The sequence below is a fragment of the Leptonotus elevatus genome, chromosome 18, assembly GCF_054856555.1.
Source record: "Leptonotus elevatus isolate MCC_2025b chromosome 18, RoL_Lele_1.0, whole genome shotgun sequence".
NCBI lineage: Eukaryota > Metazoa > Chordata > Actinopteri > Syngnathiformes > Syngnathidae > Leptonotus > Leptonotus elevatus.
The window spans coordinates 3,736,061-3,748,573 of record NC_141256.1 but is presented as its reverse complement, the minus strand read 5'-3'; the positions used below and the strand labels follow the sequence as shown (position 1 = coordinate 3,748,573).

At 37.9% G+C, this 12,513-nt stretch overlaps 2 protein-coding genes across 4 annotated transcripts; both read right to left on the bottom strand.

Annotated features, from left to right (window-relative positions):
- Positions 1 to 2,311: 2,311 nt before the first annotated feature.
- On the bottom strand, positions 2,312 to 8,228 carry LOC147158287 (intraflagellar transport protein 20 homolog). Of its 2 annotated transcripts, XM_086061219.1 has the most exons (3): positions 8,131 to 8,228; positions 8,018 to 8,035; positions 2,312 to 2,875 (listed from the first exon to the last, which is right to left on the bottom strand). In XM_086061219.1, the coding sequence occupies exons 2-3, from the start codon at positions 8,033 to 8,035 to the stop codon at positions 2,474 to 2,476; spliced, it is 420 nt and encodes a 139-aa protein (XP_085917345.1). In that variant the 5' UTR covers positions 8,131 to 8,228; the 3' UTR covers positions 2,312 to 2,473. The 2 variants fall into 2 exon arrangements, with proteins under 2 accessions (XP_085917345.1, XP_085917344.1); XM_086061218.1 differs by lacking the exons at positions 8,018 to 8,035; positions 8,131 to 8,228 and adding an exon at positions 7,352 to 7,994.
- On the bottom strand, positions 2,738 to 11,720 carry LOC147158286 (major histocompatibility complex class I-related protein 1-like). Of its 2 annotated transcripts, none has more exons than XM_086061217.1 (7): positions 11,561 to 11,720; positions 10,507 to 10,773; positions 10,107 to 10,382; positions 8,374 to 8,682; positions 8,131 to 8,229; positions 8,018 to 8,035; positions 2,738 to 2,875 (listed from the first exon to the last, which is right to left on the bottom strand). In XM_086061217.1, exons 1-7 carry the CDS (start codon positions 11,619 to 11,621, stop codon positions 2,865 to 2,867), a joined length of 1,041 nt encoding a protein of 346 aa, XP_085917343.1. In that variant the 5' UTR covers positions 11,622 to 11,720; the 3' UTR covers positions 2,738 to 2,864. The 2 variants fall into 2 exon arrangements, with proteins under 2 accessions (XP_085917343.1, XP_085917342.1); XM_086061216.1 differs by lacking the exon at positions 2,738 to 2,875 and adding an exon at positions 5,184 to 5,735.
- Positions 11,721 to 12,513: the final 793 nt, after the last annotated feature.

Sequence of the window (12,513 nt, the reverse complement as noted above, 5' to 3'; positions counted from 1 at the left end):
GTATAAATGACGGCCGATTTAGCAGCTGCTAAGTTGCTAACGTACATAAATAACACTGCCAAAACTTGAGTGAAACTGCCAACATCGAAGGCATTTTGACTACACATAAAGGGGAAGTTAATCCGGATTGTACAAATTTGTAAAGCCTTTGTATGATCAGATTTGAAAGTACTCACCGGCAACAGAGGGGTAATTCCACATTAGCAGCACAGCCAAGTTGAAAAAACCCCTCCTCCTTACACTTTATCATCAATCCAACATGACCACCTCGCGCATGTATATCATGTCCTTTTCATCAAAGTGACTGTCAATTAGGGGTGGGACGATACGGTTCACGATTCGATACAGTGACGATATGTGGCCCACGATAACGCTAATATCACGATACGCGATATCTACGATATTCGATATATCGTCCGAAATTTTCTCACCGATATATCACGATATTTAGTATGTGAGTGCCTAGACACCAGTTCTTCGCCACTGTTTCTGCCTACTTTACCACAATTTAGGGGATTAGCACCCTCACAAACAGGACCGGAGCGATTAAGTACTGACGGTGACAGCAAAGGATCACAAAAGTCACGGTTCGGATTGGATCACGGATTTGAGTCACAGATCTGATTTTTTTGGGATGAGAAAAGAAAAGAAAACAAAATAAAAGTATTTATTTTATAGACGACCACTTATTTTGCTCATTAAAATATAATAATAAAATAATTTAAAAAATCAACTCAAAATGTCTAATTTGGTCATTTAGGATTTAGGAACACAACTTTGAGTGCAATAAGAGGCAGATACATTCTTATTTTATATCTGGTCCAATGTGGTCCATGTATAAAATAACAAGGTATTAATGGCTTAAAGTTGAAAGTCACGTGATGTCAGGATCTCTATTGCTATTACAGCTGCAAAGGGGCAGGACAATTAACCCTAACCGCCAATCATAAGTATTGATGTTATCGTAAGTTGACGGTCTCATTGTCAATCAACTGTAACTCTAATGCTCACTGAGTTACAATAATTTACCAAAAGTAGCAAAAATTCAATCAACAAAAACAAACAATTACAATATAACTACATTAAACCTTGTCCGTACAAAAATAACACACAAAAGAGGCAAAACACAATCACAAGTGTTACTAGTAACAGAAACAAAACATGATGGGAAAGCTTCATTCAATTACTGTTGCTGTCTTGCAGTTAGCTTCAGTCAGCTCAGTGGTGCACCAGAAGTGGTGAGAACACGTTTCAAAATAAGAGTACTAACAGGAAGTACAGTGTTAGCTGCCTTCATCTTGCTGGTTTAACTTCATTTGAGTGTGTCTTGTTAAGTGTAAAATGTCGTATCCCATATAATGTTCATTAGCTTATTGGTTTATTTTTCTCCGTTTTTTTGTGTGCCCATTTTATGTTCACATACTTGTTCAAATCAACAATGATTGTGCTTTTGTAAGAGCATTCAATTGTAAATTAAATTTTTGATCAAATGCAATATGAATATCGCTGGAAGGAATGCTCATCTATTTTACATTGATATACACACTGTAAAACTATGTATGTTCATTAAAACGTGAACTAAAGTGGGCCGGTGTGAGCCCCGAAACTCCACAGCTGAAAATGAGACCCAGCCCTGCGTTCGAGTGTCTGATTTGATCAATTAAATGTGGTGATAGTTCAACCTGTTGTGTTTGCATACAAAAGTTTGCGAATGTGCGTTGTAACCTTTTAATTATTGGAGAAAATTACTTTTTGGTGCATTGCAATGGAGTAGGTTTGATATTCTCGTACTGTAAGCAGCACTATTAAAGGGATTACATCACAGAATTTTAAGCCCTTTCACAGTTAACTATAGGCATATAATGATTAAATCTTACCTTTGACACCATGGCGATGTAATTTTTGTATGAAATATTAGGTATTTTGCTGGCTATTTTTCTAGTGCGGGAGTAAAACGCCTGGGTTCAGTAAAATCCCGCCTCACCCCGTGTGGTAGTGATGGGCATGACAGTTCTGATAAGTGAACTGATTCATTAGAATCAGTTCATTAAAAAGAACCGTTCAAAAATTTCGTTCATCGAAAAGTTCAGCTAGTTTTCTCAGGTTGGGAGCGGCTGGTGCTTTGAGAGCAGAATGACCTTCAATTTCTCATAGAGGGGCAAATGGAGGAAAACACCACATCAGTGATGTTTTTGGTGAGGAATTTAACAAGGCTAAAAGCTCCAAAAACTAGATTTTTCACATTGCTGTTCCTTTAAGTCAATCATATTTGAACACGTTTTATTTTGAACACAACCCAAAGTCCTTTTTTTGCTAAAAAAGTTTATTTTGCAAATAAAACATACACAGTGTTTGATTCAAAATTATTCGTATTGATAACGTAAAAAGGTTTGGGAAAAATTGGGTATGTTTTCAGACACTGGAAAGGTGGGAGCTCTTGGTACAGTACAGTGTAGTCGATATCTCATGATCATCACTTCTGCAAAATGTACTGGTTAATGAATTCATTTTGTTCTGCTTCCACTTTAGACAGTGTCTCATATTCAATGCGGTACCGCTTAAGTTGCATCATCTTCTCTGCAATAAGAGCTGAAAGTTGCTGCTGCTGGGCCTCCCGTTGCTTTGCCACAAACTTCAGCAGGTTTCTTGTTCCAAGGGCCTTCAACTTTTCTCTCTCTGTCTCATTTGCCAACTCGTCCACCAGGTCCATGAGACCTCCAATTATCTTCAGAAACTGCACAATTTTGTCCAAAAAATCTTTGCAGTCTTCTTTGAGCTCTGCTGTCTTTTGGCTGACATCTGGCTCGAGTGCACGTAGCTTGTTGAGTTCATCGAAATAACAGCCCACCTCTGCCAATGCATCTTTAGCCATAGTCTGTGTCAAAACATAATCCCCGTTAACAAAATGCAGTGCGGTTAGTTGGATTGAAAGAAGAGATGCACATTAATACTGTATCCTAATTCAAAGAAAAGTTCCTAGAAGATTGAATGACAAAAACACTTTGATGTCTTAAATCAGATATGTTAATGGTATTAAGTCACTTTTAGCATGACATATGTTAGAAATCGTTTCTTTGATTTCCTGCGTGTTCAAATAAAACTCAAAGTTGAGATCTGTGACAAGTTTTGCCAACTTTTATTCAGAATTCTGAAGTCACTTTAGAACCTTGCTCAAACAGCATCTGGTCTAGAAGTGTGCCCTCTCTTTCCGCTCTCCCTCACTTATACAAAAACAGTTTACTCCCCCCTGTCATCTTGTCCTGTCAGCAGAGTGAAATACACTACTTGATAATCTTACTTCAGTTCCTATCTTAGTCCACTCAAGATGTGGGTAAACAATTGGCCCACGGCGCCTCCTCGCACCAGGGATTTTTATGGACCGACCTCTGATTGCATTTACAAACATCCCCTCATTTAGATTGAATCAGAAACCTTACTTCCCCAGGGAAGAGAACAAAGACTATAGATTGACTAACATATGAATTAACTGTTGTCTTATTATTACACATCTCTAACTAATATCAAAAACGATTAAAATATAAATTGAAACATAAAAACAATGTTAATAATCTAACACATAACAGCCTAAAGGTTTTAAAGCTAATAACTGTTAATTGGTATTGTCTTTATTCACTTTTGTGCGAAGCCTGAATGAATGGACTTTCATTATTAAAACAAAATAATTACTGAACTACCTTCGTCCTCATTAGACCACGATGGTTCAAATATATTTTTACATAACATTAACTACACAAAAGCATACTACTGACTTTGTGATCAATAGAGCTCACCTGATGCAGAAGGTAGATATCTAGGATACCAATCAGAATCACAGATTAATGTCCATTTTGAGTTCTAGATTGTCCAATCACCCCCCTTCTCGAGGAAAGTGACTTTGACATAAAGGCTCAAAGCTTCAATATGGCATCATATGTTTATGTTGAAGCCTCACTGGCTGTCATCTTCATCAACAAACATCACTCTGTGACAAACACTTGTGTTTAGGTGACTTCAAAAGGCTTTTTGACACTAGTTGGCAATTTACCAATCACATTGCCGTTGGTAACAGTTGGCTTTAACCGATTATGTTTAATCATGACTACTGTATACAGTTTACAATGTCTGTAGCAGGACAAAAACGTTCCAGTAATAATAAGTAATCAGGGGTGGCAAATCCAGGTCAAGAAAGTAAAAACCCTGCCACAGTTTGGCTTTATCCACTGATCCTAGCTTGCTAGCTCCCTAAAAGGTAAACAAACACCATGGGAGCTAGCTAACTAGCATCAGGGGCTACAGCCAAACTCTTGGCGGGGTTTTTACTGAATTTACTACCTCTGGTAATAATAGTGAGTTTCTCGAGAGAATTAACCGAGTAAATTTGGAATCTCAGTCAATCAATGGAACCTCTGTTCACCTTTAATGTAATATTTTGGTGTACCATCTTTTGAGAAATCAATGATGATGTAAGCAGGGAAACCAGTGACCAATTGGCAAACGGATGAACAAAAACATCTATTACTTAACATCTAGTTGATACACAAAGATTAAACGTGGATGAAAATGAAATTGTAGTGGGACTCAATCAGAACAAAAATCTAATTAGAGGCTTTGTAATGAATATCCTTTGATTTGACACTGTAAGCAATGACTTTTAATGTAAATACATATTAGTCAAGCAATAGGCATACATTTGCTAAATTATACTACATACTAGAGCAAATTCACAAAGTGCAGGTACAGGAATTAGATTTAAGCTGCATTTTAGGTTGACAATATTCTTAACATCTAAAATTCCAGTTGACCATGTTGCATTTTTAAACGACATTGGTAGGAACTTTCAAACACTTACATTTTCTTGATATATTTGTTATACTTTCATGTCCATTCCAGAGCAGCAGAAACCCTCAATTACTGAATTTGCCAAATACTGAATCCCCCCAAAAAACAAACAAACAAACAAACAAACACTTAATACAAAGTGCCAACCCGTTTAAATCTCAACACTACATTTCATTCAACTAAAGATCAAACTAGAAATAAAGCCCTGAAGTCAACTTAATACTATACAATAAAAATCATAACCCAAAACCAATTTTTTATGTGTGGTTTTACCTTGTCAAACCCACCAAAAATGATCGTCCATAACTTGTTTTCAAAGCCATTAACACACAGTTAACACATCCTACAGTATATGCCATGAGGAAAGGTTTAATGAATCACATTATACATATTCATATGTTAACAAAATTGTTAGTAATGAAATACAAAATGAAATACAAAAACAGTGGTTAGACAAATAACTTAAATCTGACAAAAAGATTAGTATCGCGTGTCATCAAACTTTTAATTGGCCTATTTAAAGGATTTTGAAGGTAGTCGCTGTGCTGTTTAATGGCATGGTGTGTACCATACTGAACATGAATCAGAGAAAGCGTAATAGAGAGTTGCTTCAGGAGATTAGAAAGAAAATTATAGATACGTTCGTTAAGGTAAAGTCTATAAGACTGTCTCCAAGCAGCTGGATTTTCCTGTGACTACCACAAAGGATCGAAACACCTGGAGCAATAAGATGACATCAAAGAGTACACTGCTAACAATCCATGTTAAAATGTTAGCATTTGGCGGAGTAATAAGAATGAATGTCAAGTTCACACAAAGTGAGAAGAACACTTCGTGAGCTGTTGCGTCTCACTCAACGCTCTCATTCCGAGAGCGCTCGGAAACACTGGGACAGGCTGTTGAAACACAAAGAGAAATAAGTGATTATCCTATTGCTGTTTTTTTTTTAACGCCTCACACTTATGAAGGAATTTGCTCAATGGGGCATCACTGGACACCATTTGCATGTGAGGTAATCAATATTAAGAGAGCATGAATGAATTTTGAAAGAGCTTTATTCACCGTCATAGAGGCTGTGCTGGATTCGACTGCTGCTATTAAGAGTTATCTGTATGGCAGAACACAGCGAGTGGCAGTGTTTCTACTAGTGGAAAAATGTCTTGTGGAGTTCCTCTGGGAAGTAGTTTAGGACCAGTTTTATTTTAAATTTATATATATGATTTACCGTGCTGTTAAAAATGCTGATTTGATGAAGTATGCAGAAGCAAACTTCTCTTTTCTACCTTTCACAAGTTATAACGAAGGCTAGTCATGTGGAAATTTTTATGAAGCTACCTACTTTCCCTAACCAGATGAGGTTATCTATCTATCTATCTATCTATCTATCTATCTATCTATCTATCTATCTATCTATCTATCTATCTATCTATCTATCTATCTATCTATCTATCTATCATCTTGTGCTTTGGATTTGAATTGCGGGTGCTCAAGCTCCCTCCCATATTACAATACCATGCATATTAAACAACCATAAGACAGAAAAGACCAGACAAATATATAAAAATATATGTTATTTTCCTTTTTGAAAGAAGAACAATGAAAGGCACTTTGTGCATTTCTCGCTGGTTAAGGCGTTTTATTTTTTTACCCCTACAACAACAAACAGGACGACATTTTCATTCGTTGCCGTAATTGTTTAAAACAAAAGTTTGGTAGGCGTGCACAAGTTGCCGCATCACCCAATCAGCTCGAAGTATTGTACTGAAAATCCTGCCTTTCCTGAGCCCTGAGCAGATCACAGTGGAGCAGTCCCAGATTTCTATTGTGGTAAACTCCTTTGAGCAATTCACATTATCAATCTGGCTCTTGCCAGGTTACTGATCACTTGTTCTGTCACATTTGGAGTATTGCCCTCTTATTTGGTCAAGTGCTCCCGCAAAAGATCTTAAAAAAAAACTCAACAGGATTGCACATTCTCCAGGCTACCAAAAGAGGAACCAATGCGTAGCCAATGGATCACAGCAGCCCAAAAAAGGGTGAATAACAAGACAAATGAATTGGGATCCTCCTCATTGCTTGTGTAGCGATCACTTAATATTAAATGAGTCATTTACTGAATCAGTTAGTCGTGTAGATGTAGCTTGATTGTATAGTTATAAAATGAAGGCGAAAGACGTGAAAGGGCACGTGATCAGCAGATGCTAAGTTGACTGAATGCTTCAGGCAAGTTGCCACACGCAAAATGTGGGGGAAATAATCTGTTTCGTTTGTTTGTGTTGCTACGGTTTAATAGATATTACACAGTTGAATTTAATAACTGACCATAAAGGCCTTTTACAGCATTTTTTCGGACGAATTAGCAAATGCTAAGTTGCTAACATACCTAAATAACACTGCCAAGACTCGTGTGAAACTACTTACTTTGACGGCATTTTGACCACACAAAGGGGAAATAAATCCGGATTGTACAAACTTGTAAAGCCTTTGTATGATCAGATTTGAACACACTCACCGGTGTAAGAGAGATGGTAATTCCAACAGTGTCGCAGAGTTGAAAAAAACCAAAACACTCCTGACACTTCATCTGCAATCCAACCTTTCCACGTCACGCATGTATATCGTGTCCTTTTCATCAAAGTGACTGTCAATGCTCTTGGGCGGAAAGTTGATGAATAAATGCTAGTTTTATTCCTCCTCGTCAGTGTACTCCAGTAACGCAGCGCCGCTACTTTCCTACCATGGCAGGCATGTTCAGAGAAATAGTCACATGATGTCCCGATCTCTCTTGTGAACAGCTAAGGTGCTCATCTACTAAATTGTTGGTTAAATTGTTACACATTAATGCCTATCATTCCCCCAGTAGTATCCGAGCAGCTGGGAAATCAGGGAAAATGGGTGACTGTCGAATGTGGATGCATTGTTTTGTTTTTTAAACCAGCCCCGTGGTCAGACATCTTTGAAGTCATTTTCATACTGAGGCAAAGATGATGATGTCATCAACCAGCATTTTCCCGACTGGTCGGTAGAGTCAAGAGTCAAATCTATACTAGACCAAATTTTTACCGTCTGATTCGCCCATAGCTCTTTTCATGATCAAGTTGAAACAAACTTGTCTATCAGATCTTAACATGATAAGTCACCACTTGTTTATTGATTGTGGAAGAAATGTTGGACTTACAAGCTGAAGTGTATTCATCTGAAAGAAAAAAAAGAAGAAGAAACAATTCTGAATTTGCTGCAAATCATTTTCTTTTTGCATATCCTGACAGGGAAAGTGTTTGTGTGACTCACCGTATCTTTTTCTGTAGAGCTTGACGATGACGGCTGCCAGGACGATCACTAGAGCGAGGACCCCCAGAGTGGCAGCGATGGGTACAGTCAAGTTGATTTCTATCTCGCAAAACAAAAAAGCAGAAAACTGCACGTCTACTTTGCATCCAGACTATAAAATTTTTATTGTCACACTCAAATATGGTAAATGTTTTAATCAGCAATCAACTAACGGCACATTTCAACTTAATCAGTTTTTCTCACCTTTATTACTTCCATTACTCTTAATGCTTCTTCTCTCCAGCTTGGTGACGATGTCCTCCTTAACACCAGACAGCTGAAAAACGCATTCGAACTTGCCCTCAGTGTCTTCAGTGAGCTCCACTTTCAAGTTAGCGGTCATCTGGAAGGTTCCATCGTGGTTGGGGAGCGTCTGACCGACATCGACGTCCTCGTAGAGCTCCTCGCCGTCTTTACTCCAAAACAACGTAGCACTTTGAGGGTAGAAACCAGTTGCATGGCAAGTGACTGGAGAAGATGGTGTCTTTTGGAGGAGGGACACTGTTGGAAGTTCTGCACAGGAAGAGACGCAATGTGTGAACCCAGAGAAAGCCGAAGAGGGAGTGAAGCAAAGGAACAATGAATAAAATGCCAATCAGGTGCAAAGAAATGTGATCAGGATCTCCCTAGTGTGATCGGAGGGTAAGATGGCGAGAAAATATTAGTAGGGCTACTCGATTATGGAAAAAATTATAATCACGATTATTTTGGCAATAATTTAAATCCCGATTATTCAAACAATTATTTATTTTTTGGTACAAAACAAGAAAATGTTTAGGCATTTAAAAAGATTTAGATCAATTAAAAAACAACAACACTATAATTATGTAAGTTCCTTTAGGACCAAACTGAATTTATATTAATATTTATTTATGTATGTTGGCAAAAACTTGAAGTTGGAGTGCAGCTTGTGCAGTAGGACGATCATTTATTTTTTGGGTACAATACAAGAAAATGTTTAAGCATTTAAAAATATTAAGACCAATTTAAATATGGGTTGGGGGCGCAGGCGGTGTTGGGGTGGGGGGCGCTCCTGCTCCTGGGTTTGCTCTCCGGCCGGTGGCCCCGGCGGGGCCCGGGGGTCGTCCTTTGGCGCTGCCGCGGCCTGGGGGGCCCTGAGGTGTTGTGCTTGCTCTGTCCAGGCAGGGGTCGACGGCCCCCCTCTTTGGTGGAGATTTTCATGCATGCCAGATCCACCACACCAGCATCTATCGAAACTCAGACACAATCTGCTTCTCCCTCAAGTCATTGAATCGGTGGAGGCTGGTGTCCGTGGATCTCACTCTGCTTCGTCTGTCCTTCCTTCCTTTCCTCAGTCTCTCCTTTGGTCTCTTGATGTCTCCCTGATTTGTTGGAATTTAGATGTTTCTGGGGTTGATGAAGGACTCTGGTTGGTGGCCCGGTGGGTGGTATCTGGTCGGTGCTGGATTTCACTTTCCTTTCTTTTCTTTGGTCCTTCCTCGGGTCTCCTGACGGCGGTGTTCGGTTTAGGTGAACGGTATGGGATTTTTTAATAGGTTTTTGGTGAACTAATGAATACACACACACTCACATGCACGCACACATTCAAAATAATAAAAAATTAAAATAAAAAAAAGAGAGCAATGATGATGACATGTCAAATTGGTAAAATTATCGAATGAACAATACTGAGCTCTCCAAAAAAAAAAAAGGTGCAAATGTATATATAAAAAAATGTTTACGATTATGCTGATTTTGTAATTGTGGAGTGTAATAATTGAAATTGTAATTGCATTTTTATTAGTTGCACAGCCCTACAAATTAGTGTTGGAAAGATGGGAAACGTGAAGGGGAGCGAAAAAGAGTAAGAGAAGAGTTTAAAGAGAAAGAGAGTATCTTGTTCTGCTAGTAATATTCCATTAAGGAGTGTTAACATGGTTACAAAAGTTTAAGTACTGATCATCATGTAACTGTACCTGTTCTCATTATGGCATCCCTCCCATACTTCACAAGCTTCTTCAACAAAGAAGGACAAATCTCTGTGTAGTAATACTTCCAGTATTCGCTTCGCAAGCGTTCCCACTTCAATTTAGTGACGAAAGCTTGTTGTTTGACTGCTGTCCACGTCATTGTCTTCGCGCTCGATAGTACTATGAAGTCTTCTCCATCAAAAGCGTCATATTCCCAACCGTCAACTTCATCGGTCGCATCATTCCATTCACAGCCATACATCTTCTGGACAAAATGTATGCCTGAGGAACAAAACATGTTGTAAAGCGAAAAACCATTGCCATACATACAGACAAGAGTCCACTTCTTTTGGACAGATGAGGTATTAATGCTGTAATTGCACGAACAATTAACAAAATAACAAACCTCCAGTTTGGTTGAAGCGCTCCTGCGCAATTTTAATGTTGGCTTTGTAGATTAGCTCCCTATTAACACAATCTTGTGTCTGTGTCTCCCAAAAGTGTGGCTCATCTGCAGTGATTTTGTTCACCCAGTCCTGTGTGGCTTCTGCTTTCCTGCTCTTGCTGTCGCAGTAAACAAACTTGACATCATCAACATAACCAATAATCCTAAAGTCTGGGAATTTGGGAACTTCAGAGGACGCAATCTTGAAATACTTCAAGGTGTGAATCACTGTATGGGGGGCAAACAAACAATCCAATTAGACACATTTCACACTTTTAACCGATGTGTACAATTAATATTTAAAACAACAACATTAAAACACTGTTTTTAGTCACATCCTGTGTCACTCTAACCAAATAAGCAATGACCCATTGTTTTTTACGGTCATATTATTTATTAACTTATTAGTAAGGTTTTGTTTTGTTTGTTTGCTTGTTTTGTACATTTGACAACAGAGACTAAAATTGTTTCATTTCGTTTTATACAACTGTTCCTGGTAAACCTTCAGTACCACTATTTTAAGTTGTTCAATTGCAGTACTTTTTAATTAATTGTACCTTTCAAAATAATTGTAAAAATAAATACGTACATAAAGCATAATTCTTGTTTTATATACTATACTCATATTATTCAGCTTAACTCACTTGTTTTCTGTTTTAGAATCAATTCCAACAAATTATACAGAAACATATTTGCTGAAAAATTACTTATTCAAGTTTAATTATGAAAAATAATCTTAAATATAGTCTCGTGTTTAAGTAACTTCTTCATTACTTCGGCATAGTTTTCACTAAGATGTGCAAGGTTTAACACAAACTTTTAAAAATTTTGAGTTATTACATTTTCAAGCAATAAACTAAGCAGTTCAACCTAAATGAAGAGGGAAGCAATTAGATGACTTTAAGCAAATAAGCAATAACGCAGAGCCAAAAATGCAGCACCTTTTAAATGCATGGCATGTTACATACAGACATGTTGGAACAACGTCTATTAAGTTTTAAGGAAGTAGATTTACCAGACGTGACGCTAGATAATCCCTTAGCCAGAATAAATAGTAGAATCAAGTTCATGATCATGATGTTTAGCTAGTTTTACTTCCGTACAGAAACAAAAGTGACGAAAAATAGCATGACGAACAAACAGGAAATGATCATGGAGAATCTGCTCCGGAGGCACGCTCGATTAATTCTCTCTCTTAGCCAATGACAATTCAGTCTGCTGGTAACGTCACCTGTCGTTAGGTAAATCGGTTGCACAAGTGCGCGTCATCCTGCCTCTGAGGGCTGAATACCAGTTATCTAAATTTGTCCTTTAGTGGACGGCATTTTGAATACCTACCGGCTCCCAAGGTATAAAGAAAAAAAAAAGAAGAGAGAACCCTACTGAACAGAGATCCGTTTGCCATCTAGAGAGAACATTTAGGGACGTTTCCGACCTTTCTCTTTCAAATAGCGTCCCTGTAGTTATTTTTTCCCCTTTATTTTGTTAAATAATGGGGGTAGAATGTTTTCAACGTTAGAATTCATAAAGGTTGGGGAATAATATTTAAAAAAACAAAAAAAATAGAAGTGATTGGACAATATATTTTTCGATATGAGGATGAAAGTGCAGTCAGACACGTGCTGGAACAGATGCATTACATTTAGATGGCAGCAATTGAAATAATAATATATCAGATAATAAATGAAATATGTATAATCAAAGCTTGACCAAACTTTTCTGAAAACAAGACAGTTTAACAGTTATCATACAGGATAACATGTCAGGTTGTCAGAACCAAACCAGAGGATGAAAAATTGAATTTTAATGAAAGCATTATTTTCGAGTGTCATACATTGTGAACATTGCTTCATGCTCTATTTGCACCAGGACCTTAAACGGCCCACTTTTCATCCACTACAGTTTTGCCATCCAGCAACATCACCTTTGTCTGGCCGGCCTCATTTGTAAGGATTTGTGAAGATAAGC

What these genes read in the sequence shown, in the direction of transcription:
- LOC147158287 (XM_086061218.1), bottom strand. Translation starts at nt 7,423, where the DNA reads ATGAAGTGTCAGGAGTGTTTTGGTTTTTTTCAACTCTGCGACACTGTT. An exon ending in TTACCATCTCTCTTACACCG is followed by an intron (nt 2,876 to 7,351) that starts GTGAGTGTGTTC and finishes GTTTTGACACAG; the next exon opens with ACTATGGCTAAAGATGCATT.
- LOC147158286 (XM_086061216.1), bottom strand. Translation starts at nt 11,621, where the DNA reads ATGATCATGAACTTGATTCTACTATTTATTCTGGCTAAGGGATTATCT. An exon ending in ATTATCTAGCGTCACGTCTG is followed by an intron (nt 10,774 to 11,560) that starts GTAAATCTACTT and finishes CCCCCCATACAG; the next exon opens with TGATTCACACCTTGAAGTAT. An exon ending in GGATGCCATAATGAGAACAG is followed by an intron (nt 8,683 to 10,106) that starts GTACAGTTACAT and finishes CTTCCTGTGCAG; the next exon opens with AACTTCCAACAGTGTCCCTC.